The following is a 22,515-nucleotide window of genomic DNA, read 5'->3' on the forward strand; positions in this document are numbered from 1 at the left end:
TCTACGTTTTGTGCTCTATCAATATCTATATACGTATATGGACTAAAGTATACGTGTCCAAAGTCCAAAACTGCTTAGCAGTCCTTGAAATTCATGATTAAACAGAAATAATCATCACTAGCATGACATTTAAATGTCCCCTTTAATGATATCCGCCGCCTTCTCAGCAACCGCAAAAACAGTCGCCTGGATATTCCCCCGGGGTATCAATGGGAAAACACTAGCATCCACAACCCGAATGTTTGTCGTCCCATAAACCTTCAACCTTGAATCAACAACACCCCCATCCTCCTCCGGCATCATCGCACAAGTCCCACAGAAGTGATAATTCGACATGACCAGCTCCTTGCACAGCTCCTTCGCTCTCTCCAGATCAACAGGCTCCTGACTATGCAGTCTATATCCACCCTTCTTCAACAAGCTCGCAAATGGCTCTGTCGCCGCAACCCGATCAGCCCACATACAGTGTCGTGCATGCAGTTCCAAGTCAACCGGGTTCGACAATGTCCCGACATCAATGACAGGCGCATGTTCCGCTTTATTCGAACCGATATGTACCGATCCTCGAGAGAGCGGGTAACTAAGGACAGTGCAGATCGAGATGAAATTTCCCGGGTGGCTGGGGCCGAATGCTCGTTTCGGGATTTCCTCGCGTGGGTTTAGTTGGAATGGTGCGAGTATGAATTGAGCTGTCGTTTCCTCGGGTATTTCTAGAAGCTTGGCTTGGGCCTCGAGCTGCTTTTGAAGAGCTCTCGGAGTTTCAGGGTTCTTGATCAAAGCCTTGATGCTCTCGACCATCTCATTCCTTTGCTCTTGGGGCAGGTCCACACATGGCATGAAGGCAGCTGCAAATTGGATATAACCAAGTGGACCGGATCCGTCCTTCTCATAGGAAGTCATAGCTGCTGCCGCAACGTCAGGGTCCCTGGCCATGTCAGCGGACGGGAGACCGTCAGCGACTTCGAAACTGTAGGGAATAATGCCGTGTTCTTGCATATTCCTGCCGACGTAAGGGTTGTTAATGACTGTCTCGATTCCATGTCGTTGCAAGAGTTCTCCATCGCCAATGCCAGACAGTTCCAGGATCTGAGGTGTTTGCGTCGCACCTGCAGCCAGGATGACTTCTCTCCCGACGGAAACACTATAAACTTCCTGGCCTTTAGAGAAAACGACAGTGCTGGCCTCGACTCCATCAGTTCCCTTCTCCAGCAAAAGAGCCTTGACAAGCGCACCCGTCACAACACGCAGATTTGGCCGCGCCCTTGTCTCAGCCGTAAGATACGCAGCAGCAGAATGACTCCTAGTATGCGTGACCGGATCCACAGCACTGGGGTTAATGAAAGGCCCAGTACCAGTACCATTAATCGGATTATCCGCCTGTGGATAACCCAACATCTCGAAAGTCTTCATCCAAGCCCCGTAATACGGCATGTAATGATCCGCAAACGAAACCTGTACTGGGCCGTCACTCCCTTGATCTTCTTGTTTGTACCCGACATCCCCGAAGTGCTCTTCGCTTTCTTTTGAGGGGGGCGTGGCCTTCTGGAACTTTCGAATATATGGCGAGAAGCCATCCCAGCCCCAGCCAGGATTTCCCAGTTCTTCCCAGGCATTCATGCCTGAGCACGATGGGTAGATTACCATGCCCATGTTGATGGCTGAAGAGCCGCCTAGGGTGCGGCCCTTGTTGGCCAGCATTTCACGGCCGTTTAGTTGTTCCTTTGGACCTGTTAGGCATCATATTTTCCAAACCCTAATATTGCGTCTGGAACGTACCTGTGGAGTTGTCTTGAAGTTCCAGTCAAAGTCGGGGTCTTCGAAAGCACTGATGGCCAGTGCTGGAACTGAGATCCGAGGGTCATTCAAGCGGTTTGTGCCTGCTTCCAGGACTAAGACGTTGATACTGGGGTCTTCTGAAAGTCGACTCGCGACAACAAGGCCAGATGTTCCTCCTCCGATAATGATAAAGTCAAAGTGACTAGTTTCGAGTCCATCGGTGGAGTCAGTATCGAATACAATCATTTTCTGGTTAGTTGAATATCGGATGCTTGTATCGAGTCACTTGTCACTTGGGGGACGTCTGAGGCTGTCCTTTATATTCAATCGAGCTTATGCTCTGCGATTACTACCCCTCACCTTCCTATACTAACCAACTTCGGAGTGCCCATTCAGTGGCAGAGCTGGGTGACCATTTCAACGTCAGCTGCATAAGCGCTAGCCGTGTGGCTGATCGCACATGCAGTAGTTCTGGACCCAGCAAACTCGACACAGCCCAATCTGGTGCCTGACAAACATCATCCCCATACATGAAAGACATGATTAGCATAAATTAGTTAATGACCAAGAGGATCTGAGCAGGAAATGCTTATTCTGTTGATATTTTATAGTACACGACCCAAACCCGGAAACTGCACCTATCGCCAGGGTACAGGCCTCCAAACTGCAGCTGCCCACAATCCCTCATCAGCTCTTTCAAAAGTCGTTGTCTAGCGCTGCGCCACCACTGAAGCTGAGACCCGGTGAGACCGGTTGCACTTTCGGCTTTGCGAGGCCTGGTCGACAACTTTCCCACCACCCTTTAATGAAGCGGGCTTTATTTGTGATTCTGTTGATGATGAAGTCCGAATCCCCGTTCGGTGTGCGGCTTATTGGTTGCCCGCTTCGAGCTTTTAAATCATTGCGTCCATGAATGTGCTAAGTCGAATAAGTCGCGCGTTACCTCTGTGTCACACCCCGGACATGCCAGTGTTGATAATCGCGAAATTATCAGTACTCAGACAGATCTTCCCTACCTGATGCATTGTGGCACCATCATGTTTCCAGCTAACATGCGATGGTACCACATCTAAGCTCCTCAGTAGTATCTGCTGCATCGAGGGGATGACTTACGCTGCTATTGGCAATGACGATTCTCATCTGCCTTATCTATGGGATCAGACTCCCTCGTATGCTCCTACCCCTGGCCGCAAATGCACACCGTCCTTGATTTGCTCGACCCCCGAGCCCGAACAAAGTTTTAGTGAACGTTCATCGCCTTTCACCAAATACAGTCTGATAAACTGGGTTTTCTGCAAGTGGATGAACAGAATAATGATGGTGAACATGAGGATCAACGACTAAACTATATTCATTACCAGATCGAGTGGAGGGTAAAACTAAACAACCGGGTTGTGGCAAAGGACACGGAACAAGATCTGGCTCCACCACCTAGTTCTTACTGGGGACAGATAAGAGAGACCGCTGGAAATGTTCTACGGACTCATGCCGCCGAGGCGCCTCTCAGCGAAGTCAGGGGCAGTCCTATGATTTCTTGCGTTACACACACTGAGCACGAAGGTCTCGTGCTTAGAGGCTACCGATACGCCGATTTCATCAACAGTTGTGTGGATGATCAGAATTTCACGATATCAGTGATCGCTTTCCAGAAGCTGATTTTCGTTAGTTTTTGTGTGGTGATGTTACAGACAGGGATTTCCCAAAACACCACCGATAATATGATGAGACACTACTTTCACCAATGTAAGGACCAAAAAATGCTGGAAGGGTATCGTCACGGTGCGTTGTGGGTAAATAGATGCATTGCGGCGCTCGTCGCGAATGGCTGGGGCCACAAGAGTTGGGAAATTTTCTTACTCGGTGAGTCGCTGATAGCCTACATGAACGTGACAACCGTTGACAATTCTTCTGCGTCCAGAGAGTCGGTCACCTGCGCAATTTGCCCGGTTTGCCGCCAATGAAAAGGCAGCTATGCGCAAGTGGCAAACCGACTGGGGCAAACCAAGGTGCCGGTCATGGAACACGACTGGATTCCGTATTGCATTCCTTGCATCGTGCAACAATTAGCGGGTGAAGCTATCGGGCAAGTAACCCAATGCACATATTGGGGATTTCACTGACACATTATATCAGGCTGGAGCAGATCTGCAACATTCTTGGATACGGGACGCTAGACGACTCGCCGGTCTTGCAAATATCCACTCAGTTCACCGATTCTATTGGATATATCACGCACGAACCCGTTCAGCAACTCATGCTTCCCGAACCATTGCAGCAAATTCCCCCTGGAGCTCTAAGCCCTTTCCAGTTGCCCTAGCTCCGGTGGCCCCTCTCCCACGACGAGAAAATCTGCCTCGCGACTGATATAAACGTCTGCATGGAGGATATGATAGTATCCGACCAGGAGATTGGGGGGGGGGGGGGCGCCTCCGCGGAGATTGATGATTCGTGGAGTGTCGGAGACGACTTGGATGGGGATCACGTATGTTTCTTGATAGGCAGAGACGAGTTCTGTGATAGATCCTCTGAACATCCGGCACCGACATCCCTATTTCGGTTAAAAACAACCAGCATTCGATTCTGCATGACATACTTCCCGGTTCATTGCCCTCAGAAGAGGGTCGATTAGGTACTGTAGGCGTGTAATGTCGTATACACGGTGCCCATGTTCGTCAACTGCGTAGTCTACCCCCTCAAATCGATCTATAGAGAGCCAGCTCGCTAGCTGCCGTCGGCAGTTATCGGCCTCTCGCGTGAGGAGGATGGGCCCCACCATTCGCGTCCAGCAGGGATCATCCCTTGCAGGCGATCTGAAATTCCCAATCTGCAAATGAACAGATCATTAGTGAATCAAAATGAAAGTGAAAGATTCCGAGCATATGTACCATCGAGTGGCTGGCTCTGTTCAGTTCGGCGCCGTCAAGTCGTCCATGGTTCGTGGGTGGTTCGTGTTTGAGGGGTGGATCATGTTTATCCACGTGGCGGGCACGTGAATGGATTAAATGGTAAGAGAGGATCCAATCACGTCCCCATCCAGAGCCGGTACAAGGGCATGTGGATCGCCCTTTTGCGGCGGGCTGCACTGAGAGTGTCTACATTTTGATACACGAAGTGCAGCTTCTTGAGCAGAATAACTGAATCGAGGTAGCCACCAACTGCTAGGAATTGTGCTTACCGAAAGACTGAGAGCTTCCGAGACATATCTGTGACACTCGTCATTGCCGTTCGAGGCTCGAAATATATGAACGGCTGCTATGTCCTTGCCAAATCTACCCAGCATTGGATTTCCTCTCCTACAATCCAAGAGACATATAACTTCGCCAATACCATCGCTGGGCAAAAGAACCGGATCGTGGTTACTCCATATTCGTTATGGGAAAACACAACTGCAGGTAAGCCTCGGTGCATACAAATAGTTCTTTCCACTGCTAATCGGGCAGATTTTGAGAGACTTGATCCAGCCATTCTCGGAATTTTTGTCTTATCGGAAAATGCTTTCGTTGACAGCATGAATTTTTTCACCCCCTGAAGGTTGTCGAGTGAGCTTTGCTCATAGCTCTCCTAATCGTCCGAATCAATGTTGACGGACGATCCGTCGACGTCTGCGTCGGAATGATCTCAACATGCTTTTCCGTGCGACCCCCTTTCAGTGACTCCAGCCATGCGTTGGCTTGAGATGACTTTGATATATCTAATTTTTCTCCGACAGGAAGCTCGCCGCTATTTTGCCTTAGCACTCTGTAAATTTCAGATGCAGTCTCCCCTGCAGACAACCGAACAAATTGCACCGCTTGACACTGAAGCTCGGTTGAGCCCTCACTCTTTGGACTCCGGCCATACCCTCTCAGTATGCGCATAAAGTTACTTTGGAACCTATCAGGGCCAACTTTGGAGTTAGCCGTTGGGTACAAAGGCTTCAATTTGCGGTCATTCAGAAGTAAATGGGCTAACTCAGAAATAGCGATTTTGATGTGTAAACAACAGCAGATACATGCAATTTCAATTAAAGCTTCTTAAAGCTTCTTAAAGATCCCCCTCATCAATCTCATCGGGGGGCTTGATTTCCAGCTCCCAAGTCTTGAAGTCAAGGTTCAGAATGTCCTCATTGCCAGCCGCCTTACCAGAGCCAAAGCTCTTCAGGTTCCACTTCTCAACCTCTTCAACACCCTCGAGGTTACCTCCGCACTTAGTTTGGAGATCTTTATACAGGCGCTCAAACTCGCTGCGGTCCTTGGGCCAGTCGCCCAAGCGCTGAACAGCAAGCTTGAGAAGCTGGAGGTGCTGGCAGACGTCCATACCGTCGAAGGCGGACGCACTGTCGGTTGAGTCACCTCCAAAATCGAGGTCGACAGAGCCGTCCAAGCTCAGGCTGTTCTCGAGACCACCATCGAAGTCGGCCAGCGACGGGTCGACGAAGACACGTAGCAGGTACTCGTGCAGAGCGGCGCTCTTCCTGTACAGGTTCGAGGCCATGTTCTGGCCGCCCTTGATAGACTGGAACTTTTGGGCAATACCAGTGTACAGCTGTGACAGCAGAACAGACATCTGCAGGGTGCTGGCGTGGCAAGGGCCGTTGACACGGCGGCAGTTATAGACAATATTCTCGGCCAGGCGGGAGGCCTTAAGACCATCTTCATTTAGGTAACTAGCCATGATGTAGCGGCGTGCAAGCTGGAGGATTATGCTCGCGGACCAGGTACCCTGCTTGTTACGGCTGTTCCAGAGACCGGACAAGAGCCAGGCAAGGTCCTCGTAGCTCTTCTGCTCGCCAAGCAGGCGAATCAAGATATTCAGGTACTCCAGCCTGATTTGGGCCAGGTCGATATTCTGGTCCCTGCAGACGCGGAGGACCTCCTTGATGATGCGGCAGGAGACATCAACCAGCTTCTGCGCAGCCTGGTCGGGACGCAGGATGATGGTGCGACCGGTGTGTACACCCAAGGTGAACACGAACTTGAGGATGGCGGGATTGCGGAAAGCATCATCGGCAGAAATGTAGTGGAAGGCAGCGGAGGCGAGGTCGGACGCACCACCGTAGTTCTTTTCCTTCAGAAGCTCCAGGACGCCGTGGTTGCTGGCAATACCGATCGAACGGATGAAGTTGCTGGACTGGTAGGTGCTGAAGTGCTTTAGGAGAGTTGAGAGCAGGATCTTCACCTTAGCAGGATCAGTCAACTTGATGCGCTTGCCCTCGGTGGCCAAGAAGTAGGCGACATAGTCATCGAAGACGCGAGCGGCGGCGGATTCGCGGTTACTGCTGCGCAGGAAGCTGTGCAGTTGAGCAGCAGACACAGATACTGAGTGGAAGGTGGCCGCCTTGGACGACCGCTGGCTACGGAACTCCTCGAAGTAGACGTATTCCGTAGTCAAGGAGGCCAGGACATCAGTGATGGTCGAGGTGCGTTTGAACAGACTGTGCTCAAGCTGAGCCAGGAAAATCAGGCTCTGGCGGCCCTTAGATGACAGATCAAACTGGTGGTTCTTCGAGCTAATGTCCTTCATGACGATCTGGTGGTAGATCTCCTGAGTCAGCTCGGTTGCCTTTGCGATCTGCTCGGTAGCAATGTAGCTGCCAGCGATGACTGTGGCAGCGGATATCAGGCGGGAGGAGGACGATTCAGTCAACAGGATATTGAAGGTCGACTCGTGGAGCTCAGAAAGGACAGACGAGGTGTCCTTTTGCTTGGCGTGGAAGGAAACAATCTCTTCCAGCTTGGACAGAGACATCTCGGAAGCCCAGCCATGAGTCTGACGAATAATGGTGGAACGCTTCTTGAAGACGCTCATGGCAATATTGACGTCCTCGGACGAGGCCGATGAAGAGTGAAGGATGGCCGCCTGGTCCTCGTAGATGCCGTCAAGTGTCGCCTGGATCTCATTGTGTTCAATTTCGTTGGATTGGATGTTTAACAACTCCTTGTAGAGCTCAATGGCAATATTCTGGTTGAACTTGGTCTCCTGGGATAACTTGGCGAGGGTCAGAGTTGCATTGATGGTAATCTTGGCAGTAGCACCATAGACAGCCTTGACCTTGGTTCGGTACTGGGTGGTAACTGTGTGGATGGAGGTGTAGTCTTTGCCAGTATTACGCAGACACTGAATGTAGCGAGTGAAGAAATCCTGAACAAAGGCGGTGTCCTGAAATTTTTTGGGGTCGACCAAGAAGGTAGAGAAGAGCACTGAGTAGTACGGCACAGCATCCAAGTAACGGCTCTGTCTCCACAGCTCGTTCACGACCATGACAAGGGGCTCGATCGCATCGGGGTGGCAGTGAGGTGAGTCCTTGTTCAAAGCCTTAATGACTCTTTGATAGTACTCCACGAATATGGGCCGAGGTCGAGTCAGATCAGCCAGGTCCTTCAAGGTATTGATGACAACGGGGTGCTCGGGACCGTAGTGGTTGGTTTCGTCGCCCAGGACCTCCTGGCGAGTGGAGATGACACGGTCGGGCTGAGAGGATCGCCCGTAGAAGGCAACGAGTTCATTGGTCACTTCATTACGCGTCCTGTCATCGACGGGCTTAGCAGCGCGAAGAGCAAAATACACGCGGTAGCGAATTCTCTCCTCACGAGTGGAGCGGCGGCGGTACTGGTAGCACTGGCTGAGGCGCCTCGCGAGGGACACGCACTCGTTAGTGTGCTCTGTCGGAAGGCTCATATCATTGACTGAGGGAGAGAACAGCGAGGGCCACAGAGTCCGGAGAATCTTTTTGATGACACGAGTAGTATCCTTCCAGCGGTGCTGAGATGTGTACTTCTCGACTAAGGTATGAAGGACTGTGAACGAGCTCTGGTCAATCTTGGATCCGGACTGGTAGAGCTCATAGACGAATTCCTGCAGAACGGATTCTGACATAGCGGTCCAGGACGAGGAGCTGGCTTCGCGCGTAATACGCTGGAAGACACTTTGGATGTGCTGCTCAACCACGGAGTAGGAAGAAGACTTAGTGCTCTTGTAGTAGTGAGCAACCTGTCTAAGGATATTCAGTGCAGCAGCAGAGAGTCCAACGTCCGTCATGACCTTGGCAATCTCCTGGAAGCGAGAGGCCGAGGATTCAGACACAAACAGGCTGCTGTGTCTGTAATCCTCCGCGACACTAGACAGAATGGAGGAAACCTCGGTCTCACGCTTCTGCGACCTGAGGAACTGGGTGTAGACAAGAACAGCGTTTAGCTTGATCTCCTCCCAGTCTCCGGAATACTGGATACGGCACTCATCGCTAGCACGCTGCCAGATCTTAACGTAGATACGTTCAGCCTCAGTAATATTACCTTCAGCAGTGAACTTCTCGGCCTGCTTTAGATGGGCCTGGGAATCGAAGGCATCGCTATCGACCTCGTCATGCTCGACTTCCGGGTCCAAGGGAATGCCAGAGGTCTCAGGCTCCGGCTGTCTGCCGCCGATTGTGACCGGGAGTTCACCATGGACGTTAGTCTGATCAGCACCATACTCGCCAGTGATCTTCTGGATAATGACTTCGATCTCCCGGATCTTCGTCTCCTCCTTGGTGAGGCGGTAGTGCTCAATGAGAGTATGGTATGTAGTGACCACCTGATCGGATCTGGGGCCGTAGTACTCAGCATAGCACTTAATCACGAGCTTAAAGATCTCCTCTCGCTTGACCATGAAATCCGTCTTGGACCCAGTTTTCTGACAGTCGGTAAGCTCGAGGAACGTGTTAGCCACCTGCATGGTCACAATAGACCTCTCTGTCAGAATCTTGCGAGTGATAGTGGTCAACTCGTACACCAGAGTAGTAGCCTCAGGGATTTGACCGATGTCACGATGCATCAGCGCCAGAGTGATAATGGACTGCAAAGTGACAAGGTTGTCGGTGGTCAGGATCTGGCGAGTCAGGTTGGTGACGGTGGTCTGGAAGGACACGAGCTTCGGTGTAGAGATGTTCTGCCACAAGGCGGTTTGGAGAAGCAGAAGAGTGACAGTCACGGGGAACAGCTTGGAGAACTCCTTGGCAGTAGGAGCAACGCCACCGGTGGTGTAGACGTTGGTCTGTCTGAGATAGTACGGCCAGGACCGCACAGCAAAGTCAAGGAGAGGGTTCCTCGAGAGGAGGGTCTCGTAACTGTGAAGTTGATCCAAGGTCGGCTCATGTCTCTCGGTGACCGTGTTCTTGATGTAGATCAACAGACGAGTGACCAAGTCAAGGTGGCGGTCCTTGATCGCCGGAATGAGCTTGCCCTTGGAGAACACATCCAAAACAGCAGTGCGAATGAGCCCGTGGCGCAGGCACACCTGGTCAGCCTGGAGGAAGACAAGGGAAACCAAGGGCGACAGGACCTCCAGAGGGTTGACCTTGCGATCGGTGACAGTCTGTTTGTCAACCTGGATGGAGGCCAAGGCAGTGAGCTCCTTCAACACCAGAGGGCGGTCCGCAGTCGCAAGCCACAGCAGCATGTACCTGGCCTCCTCGGTGACCCCGGGCTGGGAGAGGGTATCAGCCACGAAGTCGGCGACACTAGGTTTATCCTTGACGAGAGTCTCGACAACCTTCATCATGGCCTCGGGGTTTTGCTCCAGGCGGACCCGCTTGGTGCAGAGTTTAGCCCACTGGAAGGAGCCTTGCGAAGCCTCAGTGATCTGGTTGATGATAATCACCTGTTCCATTTCGGAAATCTGGTTGAAGGGGTTGAAAGTCTCGTGGTTCTTTTTGGTAGAGATGTTGCGAACGACGATGGAGATATCATCGTTGATGCGATCCTCGTTGACGGGGACGTTCATCACTTTCCCCGACGCAGCATGCTTTTCGGCACCAAAAGTGATCAACTTTACGTTGACCCTCATGTTGACAGCAGTGTCGAGAGCAGCGGTCAGGCGCTTGAAAAGAACCTGTTCGGGACAGGATGCTTCATCCAGCCCATCAACGACAATCACAAGCTGTTTGGCGCCACTGAGAGTGGCAGCCAAGCCATCCTCCACCGCAGACCAGAGAATGTCCTCGTACTCAGCTACATCGGTGATCTTGCGGCTACGCTCATACGCGTTGCTCAGGGACTGCAGAAACCCAACGTTACCAATGCGCTTCTCGAAGAGCTGGAACAGGATGGTCTTCGCAATGGCAGTGGGGCTAGTCTCAGCAGGAATGCGAGCATCTGGAATGGTTAGAAAACTTTGTGATACGGCGGCCATCAGTGTTGAAAAACTCACTAATAGGAACAAACAATGTCTGGTAGGAGACACCGCCGATCACCTTCTGGAGAATGTCGACGATGACCGAAGCCAACACAGTCTTTCCAGATCCAGGCTTGCCATAGAACGACATAATGGTTTCCGGACCCTTCAAGAAGTGAGCCAGGTACTGGTCTACCCATTGACAGGTCATCTCCTCGCGATCGTGGGCAAGGTGGGAGCTGTTCTCGGCGATGTGACTAAGGACACGGTCTTCGGGGGCGAGCCAAGAACGAATGGACTTGACATCTGAGATCATGGAAGAGGATGAATACATCAGCAATAGTCAAACATGAAATATGTATCGGGATGAATACCTTTGCAGACGACACTGCTCTCCCGACTCAGCTGGTGATGCCACATAGCCTCGGCGATACTGTCGCAGCTGGCGCGGAAACAACGGATCTCTGTATCGAAGGTGTCATAGATGTCGACAGAGACGGGACCGGACCTTGAGCGAATTTTGTCGTTGAATGTGCGGGCGACGTTGGCCACTAGGGTCACCAAGTGAGACAGGCACGTAGCCAGCTGATTGCTGATATCTACCGAGACGGCGAAGAGTTCTGCTCGCTCAATGAGATTCACCAGAATCGCAGATAGATTGTAGAAGAAGCCGAATGAGACCATCAATGCTTCAGCATTCTTCTTGTTCTCCTTGCCAAGCTCCAGAAGAAGCCCACATGAGCCATAAGCGAGATTCGCGACAAGATAACTATCCTCATGGATAGCGTCGTCAACAAACTTTTTCAAGCGGTCAACAAAAAACTCAGCCCAGCTGAGGACCTTGTCGTAGGAGCTTCCAGCAGGAGGGAGGTAGCTCATGCGCTCGTGGCGAATCCAGTCCGTGATAGTGTAATAATCGGTGTTCAGAAGATCGGAGAAAGCAACGTTCCTGAGCTGTACACTACTGTGACTGTGCAGGAACTGAGCAACTCTGTTCATGTTCGCGTTGCTAGAGCCACTGACTTTGCGAGGCATGAAAGGGTCGCGGCGCGACCAGCGGCCATTGTTCGAAACATTGTCGCTCTCAAACACGCTAGAGATGGTAGACACGTGCCGAGAGTTGCCAGGCAGACTAGAATAGGAAGGGGAGGTAATGTTACCGGGGACCGGAGAGATAATTCCGGGAGCCATTTTGATCGACGAAATTTGAGCAATAGTCGTATGGGATTGCTTTGCAACAATTGCAGGGACGGTCACGTCTTCAGTAAACTGTACGGTGCCGTAGTTTCGTGGTTTCGACTGTGAGGTCTGTCGTGGCGGAGGACGAAATTCAGATGCAGCTTCGTTTCTTGAGCAACAGCTCCGAAAGCAGCAAAACAGGCGACACAAACAAACTGATGGCGGAATGTGATGCAGGGTATCTAATAAAACAGGGACAGCATATGGGAGCTTCGGGGAGCAGAAAAATCACACCTTCACGTCGGGAGAGCTGCGAGCATTTGTAGCAGTGCTAAGGGTGGGAGTCACCCTCCAATCCGAGCTTTTGCTCCCTCTGGGCGACGGCTGGGCTAGTGGCAGTGGAGATTCTCCATCAATCTTACGCCTTTGGTATGCGTTAATGGGTATGAGCTTCAGTTTCCATGAACCAAGACCATCTACTCCACCACCGAACCTAGTCAGATCAGCTGCACAAATCGAGCTACGCCACCCTAGCATAGCAATCATGGGCCAAGTGCGCAATGGGATACCAAGGACTTGGATGTTGGCGCTGTCTGTCCCCTCCATTTGGCACATCCAAGGTTTGGAACTTGCATTGGTTGCTCACGGACCGAGTTGGTTCTAAGATATCAGTAGCCCGATAGCAGACAAGGGTGACAGATTGTATAGCACTCTTTGGTAATGCCTTGTATCAATTGTCCCGCGTGGCAGGAGAGTGGGCAGGGGATGTGGAGAATAGGACGTAGAGCTCGACAGGATTTCCCACATGGTGATGCTGACGGCCGAATATCCCTTTTCATCTGGAACATCATTGCCCCAATTGTTCCTCGCTAGCAGGGCAACAGTGCAGCTGGGCACTTTGAGCCGGCCCAAGCTGGCTCTGAAAGCTGTCGATCTGAGCAGCCAAGGGGCGGGATTTCGGGGTCGCCACCGGCTTGCATAAAACGATTGACCGGCTTCGTATGGCTTTTCTAGTCTCCGCGGCTGTGCACTCATGATGGCTGGCCGGCCACTTTGGCATTTTCTGTCATGGCCTGCAGTGCGGGGAGTGGAAGGAGCTTTATGCCAGGATGACGGTAGCCAATGGAGGAGGCTGAAGGGATGGAAAATTGGATAATGCTAACTTATGGACGAATTGTCGATCGTTTGGCATGGTAACTGGCGTGTGTGCGAGCAGAATCCATCACCGCGCGGGGTTAAGTGTCTGGGACCTTGCCAGCCATTGCCGATCGATGAGGGCCATGAACTATGTAGGATCCCTGACGCAACAGATCCATTAGCCCCCGCTCCTCCCGCTCCTCCCGAGATCGATCTCCCTGGAAGAATCCTTTTGGTTGGCACGAAGGATGCAACCGTGCACGGGTGACGAAGGCACCTACGGCCTCGTTCAGGATCACCAGATAGCTGTACAGACTTTCTCAGGGGCGAAGGTATCGATGAAGCTGAGTTGATCTGGGATCGGTGATTTCAAATCTCGGCAATCGTCCCGGCGAACTCCGTGCAAAAAAGGGAGGGCTGAATGACCGGATCCTCCCCATGCGTTGCCTCGTCTAAGGGAGTTGCGTTAGTATGATGGGTCTAGGTGGGGAGGGTGGGGGTGACGGGATGAACAGGTTTGCCCACAGTGATTAGTGGCACCCACTGAAGCTGAAGGCATCTCCGCCCATCAGCGCAGAGGGAAACGATAGGCAAAGGCTGAGTAGGGAGGTGGTGAGCTGAACGGAGGCCCGCTCTTCCTCCACTTTTGTAGCGGTCTTGGTACCAAAGTCTTCCTCCCGGTCAAGACTGTACAGCAACACTACGCAATAATAATCCCGTTCACGGCAGGTTTTCGTTATTCCGTTTCACTTGCCCTTTGAAATTTATGAAGACCCAGTACTTAAATAGCTTTTAGTGGGAGGGACAATCACCTAATTATAGCCTCCTTTTACGAGCTGGCAGTCGAATATACCTAGTACTACAAGTTTGTGAATTTGTGGACCTATAGACCTAGTGCTACGTACCCTAACGCTCAAGCGGGGTGTTCAGGTCAGACATAGTGCCTTACTCTTAGCTGTACATTGATATATTCAGCATAATAGGTTTTTGTGGGATCAGAAATGGAGTTATAGACGTTCATCTTGTATTAGATGCGTGACAGTGATTGTAAATTACGTTGAAATATAGGGGAAGACTTTGGCGAACTGGTCCCTCTTCTGACGAAGCTATTAGTAGATTCCAACCCTAATGGGCGTGTTTAGCAAATACATAATATCCTGTTGATCTTTCACGCCATACATGTTCAGCCATTGTTCTATTGATTCCTTTGTAAGGAACATTGAGGGCGCTTGTTAGGACGTACGGATGTTCCTAGGTCGTTTCTAACACACATCTTCCAGGTCGCCAGATCAGAACATCATGCCATCTTCCACTCCAGCTTCTGGCACTTTTACACAACCCTCTACGACGTAATGGTCTGGTAAAGAAAGGAGCCTGTGTGCTTCAAAGGTCGAACTAAATCGCGCGCGAATTTCAAAACGAGTCAATCCCCGCTCGACCATGATTGGTTCGGATCAGATTGAGGAGAACAATTGGATTTGTCAGTCATACCTTACCTTCCTGTTTGGAACACATGCATCTTAAGTCTCGCGTCCGCTTGCATGAAGATCGCCGAGATTAAGCCACAGCCGTGGTCCTCCCCGCCCACACGTGCCGTGGCCGCTGTGGGTGGGTCTCGTGCCGGGTTCTGGTAGAACGAGTGTCAAAAAATAACGTGACCGCCCCACTAGGCCGGAATATTAATGTTCCGGATTTTGGCCCTCGCTCAGCTTTATAGTGGAGCAAGGGCCAAAAGTTTGGAGCAAGGGCCAAAAACTTTTGGCCCTTGCCAGGTACACGTAAGCCGGCTACGGCTAATTTAATTGGCTTATAAGACCCTGTTCTCCATTGACTAATATACGCTAATTGTATACCTGAACAATAACCTCAATTTACTGCACTCAAGTTTTTCTACATATCATGAGCATATCGCAGCCAAGGTTTGCAGCCATTGTTTTCAAACAAAGGAGGAGGCTCAATAGCGGAATTCACTACTGCGCTTTCCTTTCATAGAGCCTGCCACCTATTTTGGGCAGTTATGCCTAGTAAATGTAAACAAAGCCTGTGATATATATATACACAACATACACTCAACAAGCTCTCTCTCCTACCCTCCCTATCTTTATTTTGCATAACTCTCCACACATTGTCTCGCTCGCTTTTGACATATTGCTCACATATTATTTGCTTATGTTGAAATGGCTGATCACACAAGTTTCGCCACCTTTAAAGTCCACCAACTACCTCGCGCGTTCTTTGAGGCAGATGGTGTAGAGACTGCTATGAACCCACACCTAGTGTTTGGTTACCACCATGGTTTGTTGTTTTGTTGACCTCGGAAAACATATGCTGATCATATGCAGGCCCTATTATTGACCCTAACCCAAACTGGAAGCCCGTGGCCTGGCATACAGCCCACCTGGCAACCCTCGGTATCAGATCACCGCTGCTGATCTGGCTAACCCGACTGATATGCCTCCAAACCCACGTCTTCGGCTATCTAAAATAAACACTCTAGTTTGCCCAGTGGTGGAGAACCCACCCGTGCACCAGTGCGGCCAAACATTTGAGTCGCAGCCCGACTTTCGTCGGCATATGCGTCAGGTGCATACCGGCTGCTGTAGGCATTTTTTTCTTCACATATGTGAGAGTTATGCTAACCAATGAACACTGTAGTTGTTAATCCTGACCGCAAACCTATATCACGTGAAGAGCGTGTCGAGGGTCAGAATACTCTTGTCAACTATGTTCGCAGTGGGCAGTGGAGTCAGGATGTTTTCATGAACGAACCAGGCCGCGGCCCAGCGGCCGGCCCGATTGGCCACTACGCTGATAACCTGACTAATATTGCGTAAGAATTCTGTATGCAGAACTTAAGCATATAGCTAACATATCTGATTGTTCTAGCCGACATGACCGCTACTGGCGCCAGGGATACGGTTCTAATTACCATCGCGAGCAGCAACCCGTCACACCTACTAGTGGCGGACGTAGCAGACGCGTAAGTTAACATTATTTTGTTAATACGCCAACCATATGCCAATCATATGCAGCGCGGACAAAACCCTCCTCCGAACCCCGTTCCATTTATGACCCCCACTCAGCTGCATGTGGCCGACGGCATGAGTACTACCCCTGACGACTCTAGCGAGGAGGAGTATATCTCCGATGATAACGGTAATGAAGATGGAAATAGAGATGGCGACGGTAATGGAGATAGTGATAGCGACAGAGAAGGTACCGGAGGTGGTGATAGTGCTGATGATAGTGCTTTTGCACCTGCTTCTCCTTAGCTGGGCCTTTACGCTGTTAGTCCTCCGAATTAGGATATATATTATGCACATTTTGAGAGGGTAAGTGATCCGTTTTTCGTCATGATAATGATTGACGACTTCAATGTTTTACATCTCAGAACAATATGCAATCAGCGTACACATACTCAATGAAATGAATGTTTTAGATATGCAAAACATATGCTATTCCTATGTACAGAGAACTATTTAACGCAATGAATCTAGCCGTTGCCTTAGCTTCTGAATCCGTTCACGTCGTTCTATCAATTCGATCTCTTGCTGGAGCCGTTCCTCTTCTTTTTGTAGCTCAGCTAACTCAGTCAACTGTGGCTGGATTGATAGTGAGCGAGTTGAGCATGAGCGAGAGCGAGATGATTGAATAGTTTGTGTATCAGATATTGAAATTGAATCTGAATTGATATCTGAACCAGGACGCGGAGGCGGCCCCATAAGCGATGTAGATATTTCAATTGAATCATACGGATTGCTAGGCTTGTAGGGCATATGCGACTTTCTTTTCCGACGTTCTGCTGAAGCACGGTTTCGTATGTCTGGAAAGAAGTTATTAGGATGAATTTGATTTAGCTTGTGCTCTAGATGAGTCACAGCAGTCTCAAATTTCACAGCCAGCACAGTCAGATGAGCTTACAAGGTATCTTGATAGCAGTAAGTATCTCTTGATCCCTATTTGAGCAATTACTGACTTGTCCTTTAGATATAGTCACAAATGCCCAGCCTCTGACCTGGTGGAGAGATCATCAAGATAATTTCCCTACGATGGCGAGGCTTGCTCGCGATGTGCTCTCTATCCCAGCTAGTGGTGCAGGAGTAGAGCGGCTTTTTAACTCTGCACGAGATATCTGTCATTATCGTCGAGGCTCTCTTCAACCTCAAACAATCTCAGATCTTATGATGTATATGTCTACATCACAGTTTGAGATTCATGAAGAGGAGCGAATAATGCTTTCTGAATATCTTTCGGCTCAGGAGATACAGGCTGTAAAGGAAGAGAGAACACAGCAGCAACTCGCTGTTGATCCAATCAGCGACAATGAAGAGGATGAAGCGTCTACGACACAGCTCCGAGCCAGGTCCCAGCCCCGAGCTATCTCGCAGACCCTACCAACCTCGCAGGCTGCCCAGGGTCCGTCCGCAAAAGCACTCGGCAAAAGACGTATAAGCAATATAACTGACTATGTGAGAGGTGATGAGGAGGAAGACGATGGTCAAGAGTCGGAAGCAATACCTCTGCCAGAGATACAGCACCGAGTGTCAGGCAGAGTCCGTAAGCGTTCAAGGTTGCTAGATGGGTATGAAACGTCGAATATGTAATTCGAGATTCGGGCATTCTTTTCGGTTGATTCATTAGTTTGATTTGTTTTAATTTAATTCATTCTACATTGCCAAATTAAGAAACTACTCCTCTAAATACTGTAAGTGAGATACTCAAAAATACAGCCAAAATCTACATAACTTATGCTCCGCGTGACTTGGCAATGTTTGCCTTGTTTGACGACCCTGAGGGTAGGTTCGCGACTTTTATGGCCCTAGCCTGACCCCATTTCAGGGTCTAACCTTACGACCCTAAAACCTGCGTGGTCAGGGTCACCCTCGGGTCGTGGCGAGGTCTAATTGGGAATGTCGACGCGGGGCAATGCGGTAGCAGGTGTCACGCTTTGACAGGTAATGAACAGTCGGCAATGCTAATATGATGATCCGGTAATTCACAGTGCAAGGCCTAAACCGGACAAATTATTTTGATTATTCCTAAAATAGTTGAGTTTCTTGGCATTGGGGTCCAGAAAACAACGAAAATTACAGGTGGTGACACCGTTTTCGGGAAATACTGTATAAAACTCGGCCGGCGACGACTCTCACCTCCCCGTGGTGCCGGCTGGGAACCTGTGAATACCATGCCTGGATGGTATTTGCAGAGCTAAGAAGAGTCACCACCGGCCAGCACTGTCCGCTGGCTAGGGCCATGGCTAGAGCGAGAGCTCAGGGGTCAGGGGCCCTGACCCCACGCACAGGCGACAAGGGAACGATTTGAAAACCACCCGACACACGACCGCGAAACCGATCCTACAATCAGTGAACACTAGGGTCGTGGGATAGGACACCCTTGGGGTGCTCTCGGGCTGCTCTGCTGAAAGGAGGATATCGCTGGGTCTGAGGATACAGAAACGACAGAGTCAAACACAAAAACGCAAACAACACAGCACGACCCAGCATGCTTGAACCCACACAGAGAACGACGAGGTACTTTGGTTAGTAGGAGGGACAACACTGTGTTGCTTGGCTGTTCTGGGTACAGAGAGGATACAACTGGACGAACTCCTGCGAGACACGGTCGGCCTTGTTAGAGCGATCTTGCAAGGTAGCGCGAAACAGATTTGACAACCTGTGGGGCGCAGCATATAATGGAAGCGACGGAAGACTGGGTGGGCGGACTGCAGTTACGACACTTTCTATATGGCTCGAGAGGACGGACGCGCGTGTCGGTCTACTGAGAGAATAGGATACTGAAGATGGCCATCGAGGATGGAGTCTTTAGGGCTGCTATGGAAGTAGGCTTAAGGTGCAAACTGGTATTGACTTGCGGAACTGGCTGTGCCCCGTGAAGGATGCGGAAAAGGATCGAAGGTGACGCAAGGTGGAGGGACTATGTAGGTAGACATGCTGCCACCTCTACAATGTATTATCTGGCTTGCTTAGCTTAGGAATACAAATCAGTACTTGGAGTTGATGCAGCACTCCCAGGCAAACACACCCGGCAGCTGTATGACCGATTATCGTGGAAAGAAGCGAGCGTGCTGGCTCAACTCCGAACCGGCATGGCAAGACTCAATGGATATCTTTATCGAATCAAAGTAGCAGACACGGACCAGTGTGCGTGTGGACAAGCGAGAGAGAACGTGGAGCACTTCCTCTTTCGATGTCAAAAGTGGACGGCGCACCGGACGGAACTACTACAATGTACCAACACTCACCGAGGAAATATATCCTTCTTCCTAGGTGGAAAGTCGCCTTCCGATGATCAGAAGTGGACGCCGAACTTAGAGGCGGTACGGGCCTCAATACGATTCACCATCGCCACGGGCCGACTCGAGGCCACCTAACCATGCCGACGAACGTAAATCACCGCCCTTTCGCCGATCTAACTCACCAACCACCTCGTGCTACAGATGGTAGACGCGCTTCAACTGCCGAAGATAGGATGTTGAACACTTGGAGAAGCGCCTTCAAGCCAGCCTACTAACAAAATTACTAACCCACGAGGATCCGCTGCGACACTGCTTGATGGAAATGACATATATGGCAAGGTTTTATGTATGGGCTCTAAAGAGACACAGTACTGTATATATTATGACATGTATAGTAGATCAGCGATAGTTGCCCTTTCGGCTTAGCCGCCGGGCGTTAATAAATTGTGTGTGTGTGTATAAAACTCGCGAGCTTGCGAAATCAATCCAGATTCTTTCATTCGGAGGATCATTTGAAACTTTGACAGATGCACATTTTATTTGTGCCGTTTGTTGGTGCTATTTTCTCGTGAAATATATATCTGAGCAAACCTTCGAGCGAACTACAAATTTGAGCCTCATTATGTTCAGGTGTCCTGTCCGAGAATGAGACCACACGCCCGTACACCGCGATGCAATTAAACTCTCTACATAGTTGATACTTCAGGCGCTTTTACCTTCGATAGTACCCAGACGCCGAACCAAAATCGGCCGAAGTAACAGGTTGGCGGACACTCACGTTCGATGCCAGTGGACTATAGACCATCCACGATGTCATGTGACAGCATCTGAAGATGCCAGTTTGCATATGTTGCAGGAGAATAAAAGAATGGGCTCAAGAGTAGTGTTTCAGCTTAAACTCCACTAAACACCACGAGGTGAATGCCAGGAAAAAGACTTGGCGCTGGTCCCAGGTAAAGACGGTCACAATGATATCTATTGGATGACAGAGACTCAATTATTCTACCGACTTCCCCATAACATCTGTGCTGGGTTAGAAAGCTCAGAGCGCAAAGCAGAGCTTTAAGCTTTCGGTACAAGATCACGCAAATTTGCAATCGATTTCTACTTGCATCGTGTCTCTAAGGGTTTTAGGCCCCACAACATCGACTTTGTTCCTCTCATAACTACCGATTGGTTGAGGACGCAAAGTAAAGTCTTGGCAAGGATTCTCTGGATGCGATGTCACGGGTGCTGCCTAGAAATGAGCAACAGACCCTGCGCAAAACAAATAGCGTTGGCACAACGAGGGCTCCCAAGACTTTAGCGGTGTTTTTGTCAATCCTCCGAGGGCTCCGCACCGGCGCCGCCGCCCCAACCCCAGCGCCCGCCAAGGACCCGCCACCGCCCTGCTTCGAAATTCCTTTACTTGCTCCTAAACTATTCTTCTTCTCTCTTGAGTGTCCCATGGGTCCCTGGAAGACCGCCGAAGGCCAGAGCAGCCCCACGCCATTGCTTCTCTGAGCCCAGCGAACAGGTAAAGGATCTACCCGTTCAATGCTGATCACGGTTCTCTGATCACGGTTCTCTGAAAGCTTTATTCTTGTCTGCTGAACGGAGGCAGCTCATGCGACAGGCCAATTCCCAATTGCTAGCTAGCCCAGGGCAGGGTTGCAGGTCATCCCAAGCCCCGTAATTTCTTAGCGCATCTTAGTGTACCGTATCCCAATCCATCCAGTTCCAAACAACGCTAGAATTAGCGCCTGGAGAACCTCGGGCCTCAGCCATACGGATCATTCAAAAGCTCTAAGGTGCCCTTTCAAACCAATTTGTAGTCCTAAATCCTACACTAATTCCTCTTTCTTGGCACCCCAGGATGCATACCCAATCAGGCCTTCGTGCCTGCCTCCTTGCTGGTCTTGCAGTCAGCGCCTGGGCCGAAGACGATCCGGACTACAGCCCACTGGACAACTTTCACCCACGAAATGTCACTGGCCTGAACCGATTTTATTCTTGGGTCGGATCGTATGTGTCTGAATATCTGCTAGCGAACACACACTAACTGAATCCTGAAGGTACTACAATGGCACCACAGAACTCAAGTTGACTCCGGAAACCGGTAGTAGCGCCTGGCTGCCGCTGTGCGAGAATCTGACCAACTACACCTCGATCACCACATGGGACTCGGTTTTGTCCATTGCAGAGCGCGGGACCTATAATAATGGCTCAAACCTGATCAACATGGTACTGAACATGTTTCCACCCGACTTCTCCTGGCCAAATTCTACATGGCTTATGGATGATACCTATTGGGGCACATTACAATGGCCTTTGTTTTCTGCTAAGTGAGTCAATAATCACTGCTTTCGTCGGTCGCGTCAAATGCTAGTTTTAGCTAACTCAAGAAGGCCTCAATTCAACAATCGCACGACTGTCTACGATTCTTTCAATATGACCCTCGCGAAAAACTCATCCGCTTTCGATCTATCCGGCCTCGTCCACAGCAGCTGGGCCTGGAAACATGATTCAACAGAAATTCTGACAAACTTCAGCATGCCAGCTTGTAACTCCACTACACAGACCGGTGATTACAGAATTCTGCTGGAGACCGGAATTTGGTATAATACACACAATTGGTCGGATTTCAGATTCCCGCAGATGAATGCCTCGTTCGACGACCATACGGCTAATTTGACCCTGACCGGTAAATTCAGCTCAGAGGTATATCTAAAGAGAAAATACCTAGAATCGCCAGTTGTCAGCCAAGCTGCTTTGGGTAGTTTCGAACTGCACTTTAGTGGGTCTTTGGATGAGCTACACTCAGATGTGCTGGATATGAACTCGTCGTCCCCGACATGGTTGCGGACAGTTGGTTTTGGAAACAACTCGTTGAATGTCGATAATGATGCGAAGAATGCCGCTGGACTAGCTCGCGTGACCTCGGGAAGCACTTTTATCATTGTGCTATACCTGATTTTGGGTATGTTCCTCGGCGTGTAGACAGTCTGAGTTGATGTGATTGTGATTCGATCTTGATAAGAATGAACATAATTTAAGTA

At 50.2% G+C, this 22,515-nt stretch overlaps 5 protein-coding genes across 5 annotated transcripts; 2 read left to right on the plus strand and 3 right to left on the minus strand.

Moving 5' to 3' along the window:
• Positions 1–129: 129 nt before the first annotated feature.
• On the minus strand, positions 130–2,022 carry N7532_011290 (GMC family oxidoreductase; the record flags this gene model as incomplete). Its single annotated transcript, XM_056623781.1, has 2 exons — positions 130–1,719; positions 1,777–2,022. The coding sequence occupies 2 exons, from the start codon at positions 2,020–2,022 to the stop codon at positions 130–132; spliced, it is 1,836 nt and encodes a 611-aa protein (XP_056468769.1).
• Positions 2,023–4,069: 2,047 nt separating this feature from the next.
• N7532_011291 (uncharacterized protein) lies at positions 4,070–4,664 on the minus strand (the record flags this gene model as incomplete). Its single annotated transcript, XM_056623782.1, has 3 exons — positions 4,070–4,324; positions 4,370–4,600; positions 4,662–4,664. 3 exons carry the CDS (start codon positions 4,662–4,664, stop codon positions 4,070–4,072), a joined length of 489 nt encoding a protein of 162 aa, XP_056468770.1.
• Positions 4,665–5,799: 1,135 nt separating this feature from the next.
• Positions 5,800–12,096, minus strand: N7532_011292 (uncharacterized protein; the record flags this gene model as incomplete). The annotated part of the gene is made up of 3 exons (XM_056623783.1): positions 5,800–10,886; positions 10,942–11,211; positions 11,280–12,096. 3 exons carry the CDS (start codon positions 12,094–12,096, stop codon positions 5,800–5,802), a joined length of 6,174 nt encoding a protein of 2,057 aa, XP_056468771.1.
• A 3,302-nt stretch (positions 12,097–15,398) lies between these two features.
• Positions 15,399–16,493, plus strand: N7532_011293 (uncharacterized protein; the record flags this gene model as incomplete). The annotated part of the gene is made up of 6 exons (XM_056623784.1): positions 15,399–15,516; positions 15,564–15,632; positions 15,719–15,820; positions 15,877–16,051; positions 16,108–16,201; positions 16,254–16,493. 6 exons carry the CDS (start codon positions 15,399–15,401, stop codon positions 16,491–16,493), a joined length of 798 nt encoding a protein of 265 aa, XP_056468772.1.
• A 5,414-nt stretch (positions 16,494–21,907) lies between these two features.
• N7532_011294 (uncharacterized protein) lies at positions 21,908–22,456 on the plus strand (the record flags this gene model as incomplete). Its single annotated transcript, XM_056623785.1, has 1 exon — positions 21,908–22,456. The coding sequence occupies one exon, from the start codon at positions 21,908–21,910 to the stop codon at positions 22,454–22,456; it is 549 nt and encodes a 182-aa protein (XP_056468773.1).
• Between the last annotated feature and the right edge of the window lie 59 nt (positions 22,457–22,515).

This window comes from Penicillium argentinense (assembly GCF_028826775.1).
Source record: "Penicillium argentinense strain IBT 30761 chromosome Unknown utg000011l_segment0_segment0, whole genome shotgun sequence".
Taxonomy (NCBI): Eukaryota; Fungi; Ascomycota; class Eurotiomycetes; order Eurotiales; family Aspergillaceae; genus Penicillium; species Penicillium argentinense.